The 17,873-nt window shown below is 43.7% G+C and overlaps 1 protein-coding gene across 7 annotated transcripts in view; it reads right to left on the reverse strand.

Annotated features, from left to right (window-relative positions):
* The window catches only part of LOC125765140 (uncharacterized), a 122,740-nt gene that overhangs the window by 19,129 nt on the left and 85,738 nt on the right, over positions 1-17,873 (reverse strand). For all 7 annotated transcript variants that reach the window (XM_049430047.1, XM_049430038.1, XM_049430055.1 and 4 more), the window contains 2 exons: positions 8,532-8,842; positions 7,789-8,461 (listed from right to left, as the gene is read on the reverse strand). In XM_049430047.1, the coding sequence (XP_049286004.1) occupies positions 7,789-8,461; positions 8,532-8,842 (984 nt within the window). The remainder of the gene's footprint in view (positions 1-7,788; positions 8,462-8,531; positions 8,843-17,873) is intronic.

The following is a 17,873-nucleotide window of genomic DNA, read 5'->3' on the forward strand; positions in this document are numbered from 1 at the left end:
TATACTGAGAAAAATGTTTGGACTAATCTACTGTATTGACATATCTCTTCAAGATCTCAACATTTTCGACAACTTTGGCCAGATTTCTCATCACCTCAGTCTTTCAGTGATAGACTATAGAGCATTCCTACTTATTGGACCACAGAGTTCAAAAAGGACGACAGATCACTCAACTGGTCTCAAGCGCAGAACGTACTAGAGAATTCAAAAGAGCTATTGCGATGTCCAGCTATGTGGGCTAGAGAGAGTTCTACGATAGTACAATACTAGACACTAGTTAACTCAACTTGGTGAATGTTGAGGTTGCGATCAAAAGTGACTCCTGAGTTATACCCCTGTGTACTCCATATACTTTCGTTGCCTTTGTATTGGGGGTGCCTTGCAAGGCCTCTCCCCCAACCCCCTGCCTCGTCGGAGGGCCTACGCATCCTAGCTGTTTAAAATCCCGTAGGGTGCCAGGGCAGAAGGGACATCCAGCCGCCCCTAACATGGAGAACAGACGCTGGCTGTTAGGGGCAACAGTGACTTCTATAGCACTATACAACTACAAACTTCACCTTGACAGTAGTGTCCTCAAAATATTGAAGTTAATGTCTAAGATACCTAGGTACCTGCAGAAAAACACAGACATGCAGTTGTCGACAGAAATTAGCAATTCATTTATTCGCATCAGATAAGAAGACGAGCAAGCTTAGCCATCATTAAACGGTGACTTCAAGGTTTCGCCGAGAATATTTCAAGTTGAAGAATAATTTTCCAATATCCTCAATATTTTCAAGAGACATTTAGGCGAGTTCAGTAGGAGATATCATACCCAATGTAGCAATTGAATCAAAATCATTGGAGGCAACCATGGAGTAATGGTCGACATATGTTCTCTTGTTGCCTCTCGTTACGATATCCACAAAGTAAAAATTTAAACTGTAAATAATTGCCAAAACATTAACGTGAACACAAATGGCGAACAAGAAAATAACCTCCCAAAAAACAGCAATTCACCTTTATCTCGTTTCGTCTGTATAGCATAAACGGTATCAATCATTGTATATCAACAAATATTTGCTATCTTGATCAAAAATCGCAATCGGTCTTTTCGGTTCTCCAATAATCGTTCTGCAGGCGTCGTGCGTAGACCGTCTGTACGCATCGTCCGGCAGACGAAATATTGAACATCGGTAGTAGAAAATTGTTTCCACCTCCGCGATCGATCGGAAGTGTGGAGGGTCAAGCAGGACGGACGAACTCTCCCACTTCTCGCACCAGTTTGCCTTGGAGCTGATGTGCTGCGCGTCTGCAAACGGCATGTCTGTAATTCCAGTTAATATTCATAGCAGTATCAGTAGCCAGCTTATTTCCCCAGTGCTGTGCATAAAATTTTATTAGCTTTCGAAAGCGGAATCTGCCTCGGAAGTTGACGAACCATCGTTTTTGGGGAAAACCGGAAACCGGGCCAGAGGCAGAAGTTCACGGCGAAGCGCCGTGAAGAAGTCAGCGAACGTACAGATTTACCGAACGGTTTGGGTTTGGCTGCCGTTACCGGCGCAACCGGCGCATGTTTCGGCCATAGGATATGAATGCACAATCTCGATTGGAAGATTAATGCCACAAGTAGGGAGCAACAAGGCAACGACTCGCATTCGTGGTAAGAGCACCATCAGTTAACCCTCATTTTGGTGCTACCGTTTGGGCACGGTACATTAGGGGGATATTCGATGCCCGGGAATTCGCCCGAATGCAATAAGGCGAACGTATAACACCTGTGGGTGTGTGTGTGGGCGGATGGAGAGGTGAGCGTGACAGCAAAACGGGGAAAAGCAGTAATTGGGTAGGTGTGCTTTTAAATTATTCATTCGTCGAAGCATCGCCCCCCGCCCCCCAGGTCGAGATGCCCGGGATTTTCCAGGCATTAGGCATCTTTGCTTGCAGGCGTATTAGACGCCTATTCCGACCGATGGGTACGGTGGCACCCAAATGGTTTGTTATGTAGTGATCGGCTGTACGGTTCACATGCTGCTTCCGGCTTTATCGGAATGTATCACAGAACCCCGGTAAGCACACCAGGTGCGTTACGTGAATCGGTTATCGGGCAGGATTAGGCAGGTGAATCGTTAACGCGACTACCTGTAAATGAACAGTGGTCTCTGGAACAAGCGTGTCTCTGAACTTGTTTTTTTTTTGGTGAAGCTCCAGGAACTCTAATGATGCTTCCTTCACGGTGGGGCATTAATAAACTCGTTCCATGAGATGTGAGATGACGAGAGGGAAAGATAAAGGGACAGTCCCTGGTAGGTACTGTAGGTCACTTTGCGAAAGGTTTTTCGCTTTGGACTCGTCCCATCCGTCAACGAGAGCTACTCCGGTCCAGGAATGTCCGTGTAGACCATTGCCCGGGGATGTTGAAAACATTCGTTTAGCATACTTTTTTCCTAGATGTTGTCCTTCCTCGTGCCCGTTACCTCACAATGCATACCCAAAAATTGATTGGACAACGGCAGGAGCGACAGCAAAAATAACAACCTCCGAGAGAGAAAAAAAAACCCCTCTCCACGTCGAATTAAAATATTCAAGACACCTTCCGACGGTGCCTTTCACGTCCGCTTACTTTGCCCAATGTTTGCCGTGCTGCCGGGCCGCTTTTACATGGATGATTTGCTATTGAAATTTACCTTCCGGCTTGGCGATTTTCTCTCCCCTTATCCCTCCCCCATCCCGCCGTATTTCTGCCATTTGTTTCTACTTCTGGTCTGATCCGTTCTCGAGTTGAAAGTACGAAAAAGCACACAGCCAAACGAACGCTACGCAGCAAGCGTAATGCCCCCGGACTGCTCTGGACGCTGGTCAAGGGGATATTTTATTTATGAGCGGCAAAACTTTTCCGACACAGTTTACATAATCGATCTCGTGAAAACTGACCCAAAAGATGGTTGCTGTGTGTGTGTTTTGTGTGCGACCCATCCCAGGCCCAGGGAGCGGCCATTCCAAGGTTTGATATTTTTTTTGCATTATGATGCTCTTTGTACCCGATGCTGTCCAAAATGGGGTTTCGAAAGTGGGGCCAAGCCAAAAAAGGGGGTGGGAGGGGAAGACCCCGAGTGGTATCGGTTTGTTGGAGAAATAGTTTTGGGCCGGCTAGATGCTTCAGGGTGAAATATATTGGAATTTTTTCTTCATCGCCCAACTTTCCCCTTTCAGCAAAAGGTTCAATTGAAGTTATCAATTCGGAAAACGGAGATGAAGTGTTGGATGTTAAAGGCAAAAAAGGTTATTTGGTTGGGAATTGACTGTTATATTCTAGTGGGAGTTGCTACCTCAACACACTCCAGCCCAGGAAAGGTGATCCAAAATCGACATCACTTACTATTCGATGTTCAATGTTTGCCGTATCTTAAATGGTCCTCATTGGTGTGGCTGTTGTAGAGAAATATCCTCAACTCAGCGGCTCTCTTTGACACCTTTCAATGTGGACTCTTCACTTAAAAGTAATTCATTCAATATCCCGAATGTCAACTTCTTGTAACTTCACTTCATTCCTCAAGCTTTTGTTGAACTCACTTGATATTGTTTGAACATGGCTGACTGTACGAAAGATTTCAGTGAAATATTTCACAACTCCCAGCTCTTGAAAACATAGCAAAATGAGCACTTTTACGATGTTGGGTTCTTTACTCCGTAAACTGTACTACACAAAAAACTGATATCTCGAATTGCCGCAATTCTGGGGAAATTATCAAGTGTATATGATTGATTATGTCGTATTAACATTAAAAAAATAAAGGTAAGAATAACGAATACTCTTTGGTCAATATTTTGTTTTTGTAGGGACTAACGAGCTCCTTCTCAGTATTTTTTTAAAATTCCGCCTAAAAGTAGGCAATCAGCATAACAGAATTGTAGCTTTAAAACACATATTGCTTCAGGGAATTGGTAATTAATTCATTTATTAAAGATTAATTAGAAAATAAGCTTTACCACACCTAATGCTTTATTCGTGCTCTCATTCCGATGTTTCCCGGTTGTTTTCCATTGCATTAAATACATTAGAGCAACATGTTTAATAGGCTGTTGTGCTGAATAACAAACTTCCTGCGTATTATATTCTTCCCATCCTGTCCATTCTCACAAACAATGGAACCTGTTTGGCTAATGCTTCAACGGTGACACTGCCGGATGTGGCAACCCGACCAATTAACGGAATCGTTTAAGTTCGAACCAGAACCTTTCCTTCGGTGCGCGAACTACCGGATGGAACCGATGCGTTTCAATCGAAAGGATATGCGCACTTAAACGGAAAGCTTGTTGTCCAGTCGAAGGTAGCATGGTCTACGGTGGGGAAAATTTTTTTTTGTCAAGCGCCATCCATTACACGAACGCGCGATGCATTCCGGACTCATCCGGAAATTGAACAACCCTGTTTTCGTCCTTCCGATCCTATGTCATCGCACGCTTCCTCCATCCGCACGGTCTTTAATCGGTTTCGTGCGGAATGAATTCCATTCTTGTTTTCTGCTACTTTTTTTCTTCCTGTGTCCCATTTTACCCCACTTTCTGATCGGGTATATTTTCCACTTTCCCACGGGATACCAGATTGGGGGATGGGGGGTTGGGGAAATGCAAACAAGCTTGCCCATCGGTCGAGCGGTGTATACCGTCGGCGGGATTAGCATGTACTTTGCTGTTGGGAATTCCTTTTTTTTCTTTTACTTTGTTTTGTTTTCTCTCATCTTTCCCGCATACACACACACATTTACTAACTTGTAGCTGCCTTCAGCAGGACGAGGTAAAGTACCCCTTTTTTCTCCTTTCTGCGTTTTGTTATTTGTGCTGGTTTTCAAGCCAACCAAGCATGGGTAAAGTTGCTTGTAAATATGGCAACATCGGATTAAAGGCAGGTTACTTAAGAAAAGAGGAGGGGGAGGGGGTGCGGGGGGGGCGGCTGCTTTGGTGGAAGGAAGGAAACACGTCCAAACGTGTAATCCTCTTTTTCCGTTGTCACACGCTTTCCCACGCTTTACAGGGTTTTTAACAGAGCAAGTGATGAAATAGGACCACCATTTTTGGATTGTTTTCAAGTTGAACTAGAATTTGTATTGCGGCAAATATTGAATTCGTCACACTTTTTGTGTTTTGTTTTCAAAATAAATTTAATTTTGTACAAAGCTGTATTGATTTTTTCAATAAAAAAAACACACAAGTTGAAATATTTCACATTTACCACGATTTCAGATCAATTTGGAAAATATCTATTTCATCCCAAAAACCCTGTAACCGGGCAAGGTTTTCCCGTTTTTGGGAGAAAGAAAAAAGCCGGCCAAAAACATTAACCTTCAGCAGTCGGGCAAGCATTTTGAAGCAGCTTTTCCCTTTTTTCTGCTTCTACATCTTATTCGCATCTCTTTTACTTCCTTCTATGTGTAGGTTATTTTTTTTTTGTTATTCCCATTAGTTTATTCGTTAATTTTTCATTGGCTCATTTACATCAATAGGATTTTACATGGTCTTAACCTCTTGCGTGTTTTTTTCTCTCTTTTTTCTTTTTTTTCTTATTCAAACAAAAATGAATGTCAAGTGCTTTAGCATTTAATCCATTCAATACGCTTAAAGGGATGTGCTGTGTGTGTGTGCGTCGATGGAAAGAAATATTTACACAATGTGCGGATTGTTGGAATTTTTTTTCTTTTCTTTTTTTGTTTGCACACTGCAAAATGTCGCTTTCTACGAAACACTTAGTGTTTTTAGCTTTTCCGTTTTTTTTGCTTGTCGAGAGCGTTTGTTTTCCGTGAAATGTCAAGTTTTCAGTAACAGCAAGAAATAAATGCAGTGCCTGTGCCGGTGCGTGTGTATAATTTTCATGAATTTTCCACAATTTTCGATTTCCAGAAAATGTAAATCCACTTTTCCGCAACCATTCCTGGAACGCTTTGATTGGTTCATTGATTTTTTTCGTTCCTATCTTGTTACATTTATAAATGTTAAATTAAAAAAAATTACAACAGATCACCCTCATTCCCCAATAAGCTGTTCGTAGAACAGCATGGCTACCAAAAAATTGTTCATTTTTACATCAAACGCCCGGCACTGTAGCGACGGAAAATGACAGAAAACTGTTCGGGAAACCAAAAAAAAAGGTGAATATCGACGATAAATCGAAATATGTCGACTCATTTTGGTTCGTGCAGCATCACTAAACCCCTTCGGTATGGAAAATCGCGTTCCCAGTTCCCAATTTTAGCCCCCCTCCCTTACTCTCCCTCTCCTCCTCGCTCTCCCACCATTCAAATCCTTCGAACCGCACCAGCTCCGCCTGGCGGCAGTAGGGGCAAACCGTCCGAACACCGATTTGGTAGTGGTTTGGTGCTACCCCGAAGTGCTGCTCAAGCACGAGCTGGCTTTTCCGTAAATGAATGTAAATTCAATTACACGAACTTGCCTCGGTTGTACTTCAGATCCCAACGGCAAGACACGGTACACGGTCGTTCATGCTTCCGTTTTGTTGCCGTAACACCGTTACTGAGCTGATTTTCCCCTTTTCCGAAAAGCATTGGAAGGATTTCTGTGGTGGTTTTTTTTGGGCAGGCAACCGGGGAAAGGTGGGAAGAGCATGGAAAAGGCGCAATGGGAAAGATGGCTCTTTTGTTTGGTTCCAGGTTCGTCTTGCATTCTCGACAACACACACACACAACAAGCCGTACGGGTGAATGCTGTCTGCCTGCATTAACGAGACATCGAAACCCGTGTTTGGCTGTCTGCTTGTCGGTTACCGTTTTGCTGGCATATTCCAAACGTACGAAGGCGCTTACCGTTTTGCCTGCTTTTGTCTGCCCCGGTCAATTCTATATTTTATTTATTCATTTATGGCGCTTCAATGTGGCTTCTCCTTTTTTTATTCTAACGAGAAGGAGCAAAGAAATAAGCGCAAAAGATGAGAAATCTTGTATTATACAGGATAGCTTCCTTTTTTTTTGTCTTGAGTTTCGAAAGCTCCCGCAGTTGATTATAGCAGGAATGGCGATTGGAGAAAAATATCATTAAATGTGATAAATTCGAGGAGAAGAAAATTCTTTTGCAGTACAATAAAAAACGCTAAGGTGATCGTCAACATTATCCACACCTGCCTGAGTACTGATGCTGTTCATCAGATATTTATAGCTGTGTTTACTTGCAACGGGTCGATTGAAATAGCAAAATTTTAAGTTATAAATAACAGATGACTATGAGTGTGATAACAAATCAATCCAAAGAACGTAAAATGAAACACTTTATAGTAGAATGGTTAGCGGACATCCAAGCAAAATTGTATCGCGTCTAAGAATAGAGCCCTCACGATGGGTAGAAAGCCGTGAACTAGAAGCACATGTGAGTGAATTCTTTTAAAAGAAATTAACAATGAATCAGCTCAATACACACCTCTGCTTGAAAATAGGTCAGAGTTGTGTATTAAAATGAAACATATATCTACTGCATAGCAGTTTAAAAAAATTTTTGTTAATGATTTCCATTAAAAAAATCACCTAAAATGCGGTAAACATTAGGAACAAAGCAGGAGGCTTAATTCTTCTTCTTCTTCTTCTTCTTCTTTTTTCGTCAATTTGAAACGAAGTTGCACGAGATTAGTACACCTCGGAGACTCCCTATACCTTAAGTTATACAGAAAATGTTAAAAAAGCTGCCCGTGTCTCTTGATTGCATACTTTCAGGCGTATTTGAATCATCGAAGCCCCGCGCCAATATGCAATCTGCTTTCTTCTTTTGTTATGATTGTTTTAAAATTGAAAAAAAACCCTCACTCACCTATTGATTGGGCCCGTCGTCCACTGGTAAGTCCTTTCGCATGCTGTCGAGCAGATGAGGACACATTCGCTCCCATATTCGTACGGGTGCGACGATTACGATCAGTTCGTTCACTGGCACTGCGTTGCAGTGCGCACGTTCGTTCACGCGGATCGTCGTGTTCGTATTCGTTGGTGTCGTTGTCGTAGCTGTCGTCGTCGTCGTCGTCGTCGTCCTCGTCGGTAGAGTGATGCTGATAGCAGATAAGCTCTACTGCCGGTTCCACCACGGGAAACTCCAGCTGCAAACGATCGAATATAAACCGATCGGAGGTTCCATTTCCCGCTGGTGGTAAAAATCGCTCGTCGGCTATACCGTATTCACCTCCAAACGCTCGTTCGTCTTCCTGGTCCGTTGAAGTTATTTGCCGCCCGGTAGAGGGCGTGCTTCGATCAAGCAGATTATCAGTAGTAACGCTCGGTAACCGGTTACGTTCGTTACGGTAGCGTAAGCAGGTGCCGGTTCTCAACACGATCGAATCCCGGGCCGGTGGTGAGACCGATTTTCCCGAACCGGAACAACAACCCGGCACGTGCCGCAACCAGGATGAGCCACCTTTTCGCTTCGCCTCCAGACGATCGCGTTTGCGTGTGTTTAACGATCGGCCAAGACTTTGGACGAGCTTTTGAAGTACCTGTTACGAGATGTGTCAGCGTGTTTAGTGAAGGAGATTAATTTTAAGAGCTTCGGGTGGAAATATTTACCTTATCCGATGCGTTATAGCTGTCCGCTAGAAAGGAGCTAACGGTCGTATTTGATCCACCGTTACTACCCGACTTTCCCTTCGATCGTATCACGGCCCGTTCACTCACTAGCGGTCGTAACTCAGCTTGATCGGATACATCATGAGACAAGGTTATCGTCTGGGGTGGTTTACGTACTGGCTCACCCTTACACGGTGCGGTGATGTTTTTACCACCGGTAAACGAGTTCGGTTGTGACGATGATTCAGTTCGCTCAGGTAATGATTGTCGTTGACATTCGGGTTCGCCGGTGCGGCTGATGAGCTGATCGCCTGTAAACGAAAGAACAGAGATGCAAACCACACATTAGTCAACCTTGTTCGAATTATCTGACAGATCCATTTTCCTCCCTCGCCTCTATCGGCTCTCCAACAGAGAATACAACGACCAACGAGTGTGCGCGCTTGTGGTTTTTGTCGCCGTCACACACGCGTTACGATTTACTTCCATTCGATATCGAATTTATCGCTGACCATTCGCATAATTATATACGCGTTCTAGTTGACCGGATGAACCGCGCACATCCAAAAAACAGAAAACATAAAACCATTCCCCAGAGGATAGAGAGTCGGACGTAATATTCCGTATCGAACTGAAGCTCACCACAAACCTTCGGGGTTTTGCATTACGAGCGGCGTGACTCACAATTACCGTTGACGTGTGCAGTGTTCCGTTGATGGTTGTATGCGGGCAGTACAGTGAGACATTGATACGGACCGATGGTACAACAAAAATAAAAGCACTGACTCATGGATAGTGCTCAGAATGGTGGAAAGTGATTAAACAACGACCCCCCCCCCAGGAAAATGACGTTACTGGTCCTATTCGTCCAATCATGCAATTGCATTCGGTTCAAATCATTCTAATTGCAATCGAATCCATCGAATCGAATAGATACACATTTGGTGTTTTTTTTTTATTTTGCCAAAAGTTCCAAAATAAATTTTATTACTTTCCAGCACCGAGAGCGCTCGCTGGTACAGTTTCCGTATTTTTGCAATAGATGAACGTTTCCGGTTACACATACCGGGTGGAAATCAAGATTTATAAATGCGCGGTAGCGCCGAAATGCTACCAAAGCGACCCCAAAAAAGCCAGCAAATAGTGAGCTGAACCCCCTAAGCGGATCATTCACTATCAGTCAATGTGAGGAATTGCTTCTAAAACTGGATTTTATTTTCCATTGCCACCCGTTACACCATCAAGTCGAGCAATTGCAATGGTTCGATCGTATTTTTTTTTTGTTGCTGCAACTTTACAACTGTGCCGGGGATAAGTTTTTGGACGAAGGATTTTTCGCGTGAGATTTTAATTGAATTTCTTTCACATTTATTTTTCGTGCAACAATCGGAACTCCGCTAACGCTTGGGAGCGGCTCGGTGACAGTTTGGTCGATATTTATTGTGACACAAGTGTGCGTAAGGGTGTGTGTGTGTTTTTTTTCCAAAATGGTGATCCATCTTTGATTTTTTTTTGCTGGTTTCGAGGGATTTCCCATTCTCTCACGTTTTGCGTCCGGAAATCAAAATGGTTTTTGGAGCAAGATGGAATGGTACGCGGTGCAAAACCGAAGTGAAGTAAAGGAACGATAAAAAAAAGAAAAGAAAAAAGTAACCTTGCAGCAATGCATACGGACTGGGACTCGCTGTAAAGTTGGACGACAGGAAATTAGCTTAAATCGACAGCTTCATCGTTAGTAGTCTGGTGCGGGTGCCACCAGTCGTCAAGCAGTCAGTTTTTGATTGCTTTTCGGTGATACAAACGCGACAGGGAACGCGGTACGGTGGGAAATGGTAAGATTCACTCACATTGGTGAAGGTTTTTTTTAGTTTTATAAAGAAAGGAAGCTGTAATGGACTTTTCACTGTACTTTTTATCAGTTCGCTAGTGTCCCCAGCTGACAGACAGGGTAAAACAGGAGTAAGCGATTAAAAACAATAAAAAACTTAATTTTGTATCAAATTGCATAACTTTAGGCGTGACACGTTGCAATACAAGTAATCTCTAATAAGCGATAATCTTACAAAAAAAATCTTTTTTTCGTGAGTGATATTTTCGAATCTTCAATTCTCGAGAACAACTCATATATAGAATTTCAATTTTCTTAACATCATTACGCCTACATTTATACAAACCGCATAACAAAAAATGCCTTATTATGAGATTTCGCTTTTATTTCCAGCATTAACAAGACTGTTCCATGGGTCGAGCTAAGCGATTTATCATCGCAGGGTTGCTTGCACACGCAAAACGAACCAGATGAACCTCCGAACGAAGTTCACATTCCCCTCAATTCCCCAACTCCCAGCCTTCGCCCAGCCGTCCCCCCCGGTTGCCAATTTTTACGCGCCCAAAATGGGTGAAGTAAATCAAAGGTAAACACCTACAGACCTCAAAACCTCGTCGTCGTGGACGTTCCACCAAAAATACATCACATCACAGTCACCGGACCGCGTCAAAGTTTTGCTTGGTATGGCGCTGGACAACGCACATCAGCGTCGTCTGGGTGTTTTTATTTTTTCCGCAAATTTTCCAAACGGAGGCAATTTAAAAATTTCCTTTTGCAGCATCAAATTGAAAACACGGTAGCGCAAGTTTGGTTAATGCTATTTCTGGCATGCAGGAAGTGGAAAGCAATTTCCACTTTTTGGCGATGGATGATGGGCGAAAATAGTCCCATTTAGGGTTTCAGAAAATTAAATTAGAAGTTGGTTGCGTTGCGCCTAAAGGTATGCAAGAAAAGGGGGACGGATTGCTTTTAATGCCTTTTTTCTTCGCTTTTCTATAAGCAAACACATCGGAACTACATCGGTACGGGGGAAAAGTGGGTTTTAAAGACGGATTTAGTAATAAAGTGTAAAGTTCTATATTTACATTTGCTGTTCTTGGAAAGTCTTCAAATAACATAAAGAAACGATGCAGATAAAATCATCTTCATATGATTGATAGACAAGACGACCGGAAACGATGCTTAAGATTGTACCGATACTATTCGTCACACAATCACAACGATTTACTTTCCCAGGACCAGGAAATGGTGCTTTCCGTACGGCTTCCGTCGGGTTGGTTTTCCCATCAACGAGCACTTGATACCGGATGAACATTAAAACAAACATGTCTTACCATTCGGTTCCTTTCAATTTCTTCCGGCATCTTCCTCCCCCCCCCCCCCCCCCCCCCCGGCAGCACATTGTATCCTTTTGATGCTTGCCAATCAAACCCAAAAGCTCCACCCCACCCCATCCTCCCCTACTCTTCGCCTAGGAAAAGCAAGCACTAGCGCAGGGAGTCTAATAGCACGGCACGGGTAAAAAGACAAAGACTGTGTGGCTGAATTTAATCAACTGCAATCTGCACTCTGCATCAAAACCCCGTTTTGTTGGTCGATTGAAAATTGATTTGTTCATGTGTATGTGTGTGTGTGTGTTTTATTAAAGAGAGAGAAAGAGAAGGAGAGTTCGAGTAAGATGAAAAACTCCTCATCTTCGTCTTGAGGCACATCTTCCAGATGATGCATATCTTCGCCAACGCTTCGCCGTACTGAATGTCAATCATCGGAGAGAAATTTCTACTGAAAGAGTTCGGAACGCAAGAAGAGGAAAGGAGATGAAAAGGGGGGGGGGGGGAGGGGGGGGAGGGTGTTAAGTAGTGGAAAGCTGACGACCGAGTGGATCGGCAATGGCATCGGATGCCTTGCAATAAATTCAGCATAGTTTACACCAGTTCCCTTCTACCGGGCAATGACGATCGATGACGTGTCCGGCAGTGCTATTTCGTTGAATTTTCCACCCAATAGTTAAAGCACAGACACACACACATACAGACGCTTCTCATGAGGTGATAAATATTTGCACAGATTGCACATACCGTGCAGCGTAAAGCAGGGCAGTAAAGTGTGCTGGTTGATTGTGTTGTTTTTCCACTGTCAATATTGAACTGTGTGTATGTGTGTGCTATTTTTGTGTTCTACATAGAAAATTTTGAAGCGTTACCGGAAAAAGGGTTAAGCAAGTGTTTCCCTTCTATATCGCAAATCATGAAATGAAATTAAATGTTTTTTAGCATGATAAATGCACAAGAGAGAGTTGGGGTTTTTCCCGTCTTTATAATGTTTCCTTATTCACTTTCAACATATTGCAAAAATCGTTTCAAATAAGGCTTATTTATTTCATCCTTTTTTGCGGGTGACGTTTTCACTTAAAACAGATTTCCAACAGAAGAAATCTTTCATCGAACGGAACGGTGAATGACTCTTCTAGAAGTGATCCGAAATTATCATTCAGATACAGATACGAAGTCCAAGTGCCAGTGAAAGAGAGAGAAGGAGAGAAAGATAGAATACAATAACAAAAAGAAGATTAAAAAAAAGAAAAAAAGAACACTTCCTTTCTTTTGAGCTTTCAGGCGCGATTTAATTCTACGCGATAAAGCGAATCAGTGAGAAGTTGGAATGTTGGGATTTATATTTCCTTTTTTTTTTCTCCCCCCCAACTCAGCTTTCACTCGCTCATTTTTCCGGCTCAATTCACTTGCTTGCGTTCCCTCCTCCCCCCGGAGCAGGTACCCCCCGTTTCCGAGACGAAACATGACGAAAGAAAGTAAGCAAAAGAAACCCGAGCCGAAGGGGAGGAAAAAAAGTTGCGAAAAAAAAGAAGAAAAAAAAGGAAAGAAAGCTAAACAAATCCGGAGCACTGTTTCGTGAAGATCAAAGCACGACCGGGCACGACAGGGTAAGTTGTGGCAAAGCAAAGCGCCCAAAAGCCTGCACCGTGGCACGTCTTGTGACAAAACTTCTTGCATTGATTTTGCCCCCCACAACCCTTGGCTGCCGTTTTAATTCATTCCTTACGATTCCATTCCGCGGGGGCAACCGTTAAAGCTTCATCAGGACGAGCTGAAGGTTTTTGGGTTCAAGCAATCGGATTGAAGGAGGTTTTTTTCACCCTCCTCGTTTCTCTCTCGCTTTTGACGCATTGATCTTTGAAGCTATTTCAAATCGTTTGCTTTAATTTCTTTGCCATCGATCTTTTTTCGTTGTATATTGAAAATAAAGCACAACTTGAAAGAGCGTCGGTTCGTACACCACTTCTAAAAGGGAAATGGTTTTGAAATCAAAACGAGCAAAACACCAAGCAAACGGTAACCCTGAAGCTGTACCAAATCCGCTTGCTAATCCTTCTTCCCTCTGCTTTCATCTCAATTGGGCGTATCACATTTCTCAACCCCCACCCCCTCTCCCTCCCCCCTTCCCTCTTCTCTCCTCCCACTATCCCGGTTCGTGACGTGTGAGGTTCGAATTTCCCTTTTCCCCTCTGTTGAGGATTTTTTAGGGGGAAGAGGGGGATGGAGGGACGAAGGGGTGATATGGATGTTCCTGGCAAATTTCCCACAAGCCCTCGTATTTGGTCGAGTGCTGGCAAAGCATACTATTTCACGCACGCACGATCGTCACTGGCGCGAAAGGTTAGAAAGAAAATGAAATTTTCCATCAACCCCCGATCAAAGAAGAGCACTTGTGGGAAGAAAACTTCCTCCACCCCCTTCCCCTTCTCACCCGTTTATTTTACCTTAAACAAGAAAATATAAAGCAATGAGAGCGAAAGCGTGCAATGATTCAACTTTAAAGTGTGTGGAAATAAAAGCCAAAAAAAAAGGAAAAAAGAAAATTCATGCCAATATAATATAATTCACGCCGCGCTCGAGTATGGCGGAAATGGAGACGCCTGGTCGCCCAACGCTTTACCGTTGAATATTGGAATGAATATTGAATGCCACACTCCAACCGGCATCGAATCGGTAACCCGCCCGGCTGCTGTCGGCAGTTGCATTTGTATGAGTAGCGGTGTATGTGTATGTGTGTATGCAAGAACAACGCAACGAACGGGAAGCCTACGGATTGGGGAATTTCAAATTTATTACCATCTTTAAATCCTTCTCTTTCTACTTTCTTCTCTAAGGAAGGGGGGAGGGGGTGGGGATGGAAGAGGGTGGGAGGTGGATGAGGGAGTGGAAAAGAGAAGGAACAGAGAGAGGTGGGAACGGGATTTGAGTGAAACCACCATTTCGCACATTGCTCTCCTCCTCCTCCCCACCACCCTCCCTTTCCCTCCTCCCCCACCCCCTCCCCTCCCTTCCTCCATCTTGCTCGAAGGGTGCTCGCGAATGAATTGATAAATTTATGCACTTTCTCGCAACACCACCCTCTCCTCCCCCCCCTACACTCCCATACACCCCCCTTACCCCTCCGCGCAAGAAAAAAAAACTTTCATGCTACGTTCTTCGTAGTCAAGCCTCTACTCTTCCGTAACATTTTCAATTCATTTGTGCATTTCTATTGCGCTGACCTCCAACTTCTGGGGCCGTGCCGTTCAAAAATGGTGCAAAGTTTATTGCAACCGATCCTTAATCACAAAACCCCTGAAAGAAGCGAAAGCGCGAGGCGTGAATTTATCGGCTTTATCTGTGAGTGTTTGTTTTTTTTCTTCTGTTCATTTCCCAGCCGGAAACTCCGTTTAGATTAGTATTAGTGGATGCTCAGCATGATAGGCGGTTTTTCGGCAATACATTATCACCAGCGTTGATTTGTATTGAGGAGATAAATAATTTTGATTTTTACCACAAAAATAATCTTTGCTTATCCTGAATGCATTTTATAGAAAAAATATTTTTTTAAATTAATTTCAAATTATTCCCTTTTTTTCGAAAATGCATTTAATGTGTAGGAAGCATTTCTAGATCTCCTTCCACCGTCTCCAACACGCGTATGTCGATTGCTTCATTGTATCCCTCACATCAATCAGTCCGCTCGTATAATGTATCATGAAACATTTAACCATGCACTACGGTAATCCAACGCAGCAATAAAACATATCGCAAGACGAGCAGCGAAACCGTGTGACAGTGAAGGAACGTGCCCCGAATGGTATCGGGAAAACAGGCGTACGGCAGTCCGTCAACTGCCACTTTCAGCCTTCATGTGTGTGTATTTGTACAGGCGGCACCAGGCGGTGCACTTGGGCTCGTAAATAATACACCAATAAATCTACTCAATCAAAACCGAAACGTGCACCACCTCGACGGCGAAAAAAAAACACACACGGCGTATAAAATGAGCGATCGCTTTGGATGGGTTTGGTCCTCAGGCCGCCTCCCCCCCTCCTCCTCCTCCTTCCGGAAAAAAGGGAAGCAAAAATAAAACGATTGCAAAACTAGGTAGAATTACCGAGTAGCCCCGCTTTGCTGTGCGATTTGGACCGATATTTACACCAACGCGTCCAATTCATGATCCATAGCGAAGATACGAAGGTGGCTTCAAGGGGTGAGCCATATGGCTTTTCTTATAAGCGCCAAAAAAAAAAAAAAATAAAAAAGAGAAGAAAAACCAAAGGGAGAAAAGGAAAAGGATTTTGGTTTCCAAAATCGCGTACCCCGTGTGGGCAAAAACTTCTTCCGGTGGGTGCGAAGAAGGGAACAAATGGAACGGATGAAGCAGCTTCAGCATTATTCCGACCGAAAGCAGTGAAATGTGAACCGCGCTGTTTTACCCCCCTTGTTCCTGTTTTTCTACCCTATTTACACTCTTTATTTCTCCCGTTTTTAGGTATCATCTAAAAGATCACACTGGGAAAAATTGATGGTAATATTAAAAATTTATAAAAATAAAAACCCTTTCCCTTCATGGATGCGAAAATAATTTCTCATCAGGAATTTTTTTTAACATCATTTTAATATCACAAAAAAATTTCGATTGAAATAGGTGAAAATGATTTTTTTTTTAGTTTTATTTTGTCCACTCTTTTTTGATCCCACTGTGCGCAAAAAACCATTGGACGCTTTGTAAACTGTCATGTTCATGTGGCAATTTTATGTGTACGCGAACTCCGTGAGAAAAGCTCCGGAAAAGCGTCCCTAAGAAAGGGTACAGGGTGTGCGGATATGGGCACCAAAAAAAGAGGGGAGGTGGGAGGATGATCACACACACATACAAACACGTGCGAGTACACATGGCACCAAGCGCACGAACCAAGAGGATGCACAAAATGTTCCCCCCGGCTGAACCTGTTCGGACACGCTGGTACTCATTGGAACGGCTGAACGTGGTAGACGAACGGGTATTGTAGCTGTTTGCAAGGGTGGAAGGAGGACGAGGAGGGGGGGGGGGGTAGGGGGGTCTGATGATTTATGAGCTTTCACAGGATGGTGTAAAATATGATGTTACGCTTGCGCCCTTCAAATAGTCACCCACCATTGTACCACTCGCAGACAGGAGGGCGGGAGGGAGGGAGGGAGGGAGGGGGGAGAGGAGGCTGGGAAAGGGGGAGGGAAATGAGAGGGTAAATTTGGAAACAAAACGCTGCTCTCCCAGCTGACAAGGAATGAACCCAACCCCCTCCTCATCACTCCCCTTCCTCTCCCACCCCCTCCCACCGCCCGCCTTCCCCCTTCATCCCCCGCCTGAACAAATGCAATCGTAACGGGGGCGGTTTTTCTGCTGAGGATCAACCTAAAGGGATGAAAGGATGACTGGTGGTTGATAGAAACCGGGGAAATTTGTGAAGGGATGCGAGAGGGTGCGAAGGGGTAGAAAGACTCCTTCCATTGGAAAGCAAGTTTTTGTTTTTGTTTTTCCGTGTGACCGTTCACACAGAGGCATCCCCCTTATTCGATGTTCGCGACGTCCGAGCGCGCGTACAGCGCTAAAGCAAATAGCGCATTGAGTTTTCCCAACCCTTACTACGGTTCAAGGTGGTGGGGGGGGGGGGGGGGGAGGAGAGAGCGAACGGGAGGTTAGTAGCCCGGGTTTGGGGTAAAAATTGGTAATGGGTTGAAGTATAATGAGGAAACAGGCATTCTATTGGATCGCTGTGTGAAGTGGGAACTGAGTTACGAAGCGCCCGGGGGGAGGGGGAGGGCATGGGGTGGTAGGGGGACGACAGTAACCGTTGTCGCTGATAAATGTGGCAAAGTTTTCCACTTTTCTGACACACGAACCGAAAAGGGGGGGAAGGGGGGAGATGAGAGGGGTTGATTCATCTAAACATGATAAATGTGATTGCAATTGTTTGCTTGTTGCTATTGAAGTTTTCCTCCCGTGAACGAGAGTGTATTGTACACATAATACATTATTTATATTGGTAAAAGTGACCCTTTATTGTGTCTTTTTCATCTCACAAAGTTAACCTCTAACGTAGTAAAAAAAAAGGAAAATAAAAATCAAACTAAATATAGAGTAAAATTTTTGGATGATTTTCCTTTACAGCAAATGCAATTTTAATTTGCTTTGCTTAGAACCTTTAAGCTTTC

Source organism: Anopheles funestus, chromosome X (assembly GCF_943734845.2).
Source record: "Anopheles funestus chromosome X, idAnoFuneDA-416_04, whole genome shotgun sequence".
Lineage (NCBI taxonomy): Eukaryota > Metazoa > Arthropoda > Insecta > Diptera > Culicidae > Anopheles > Anopheles funestus.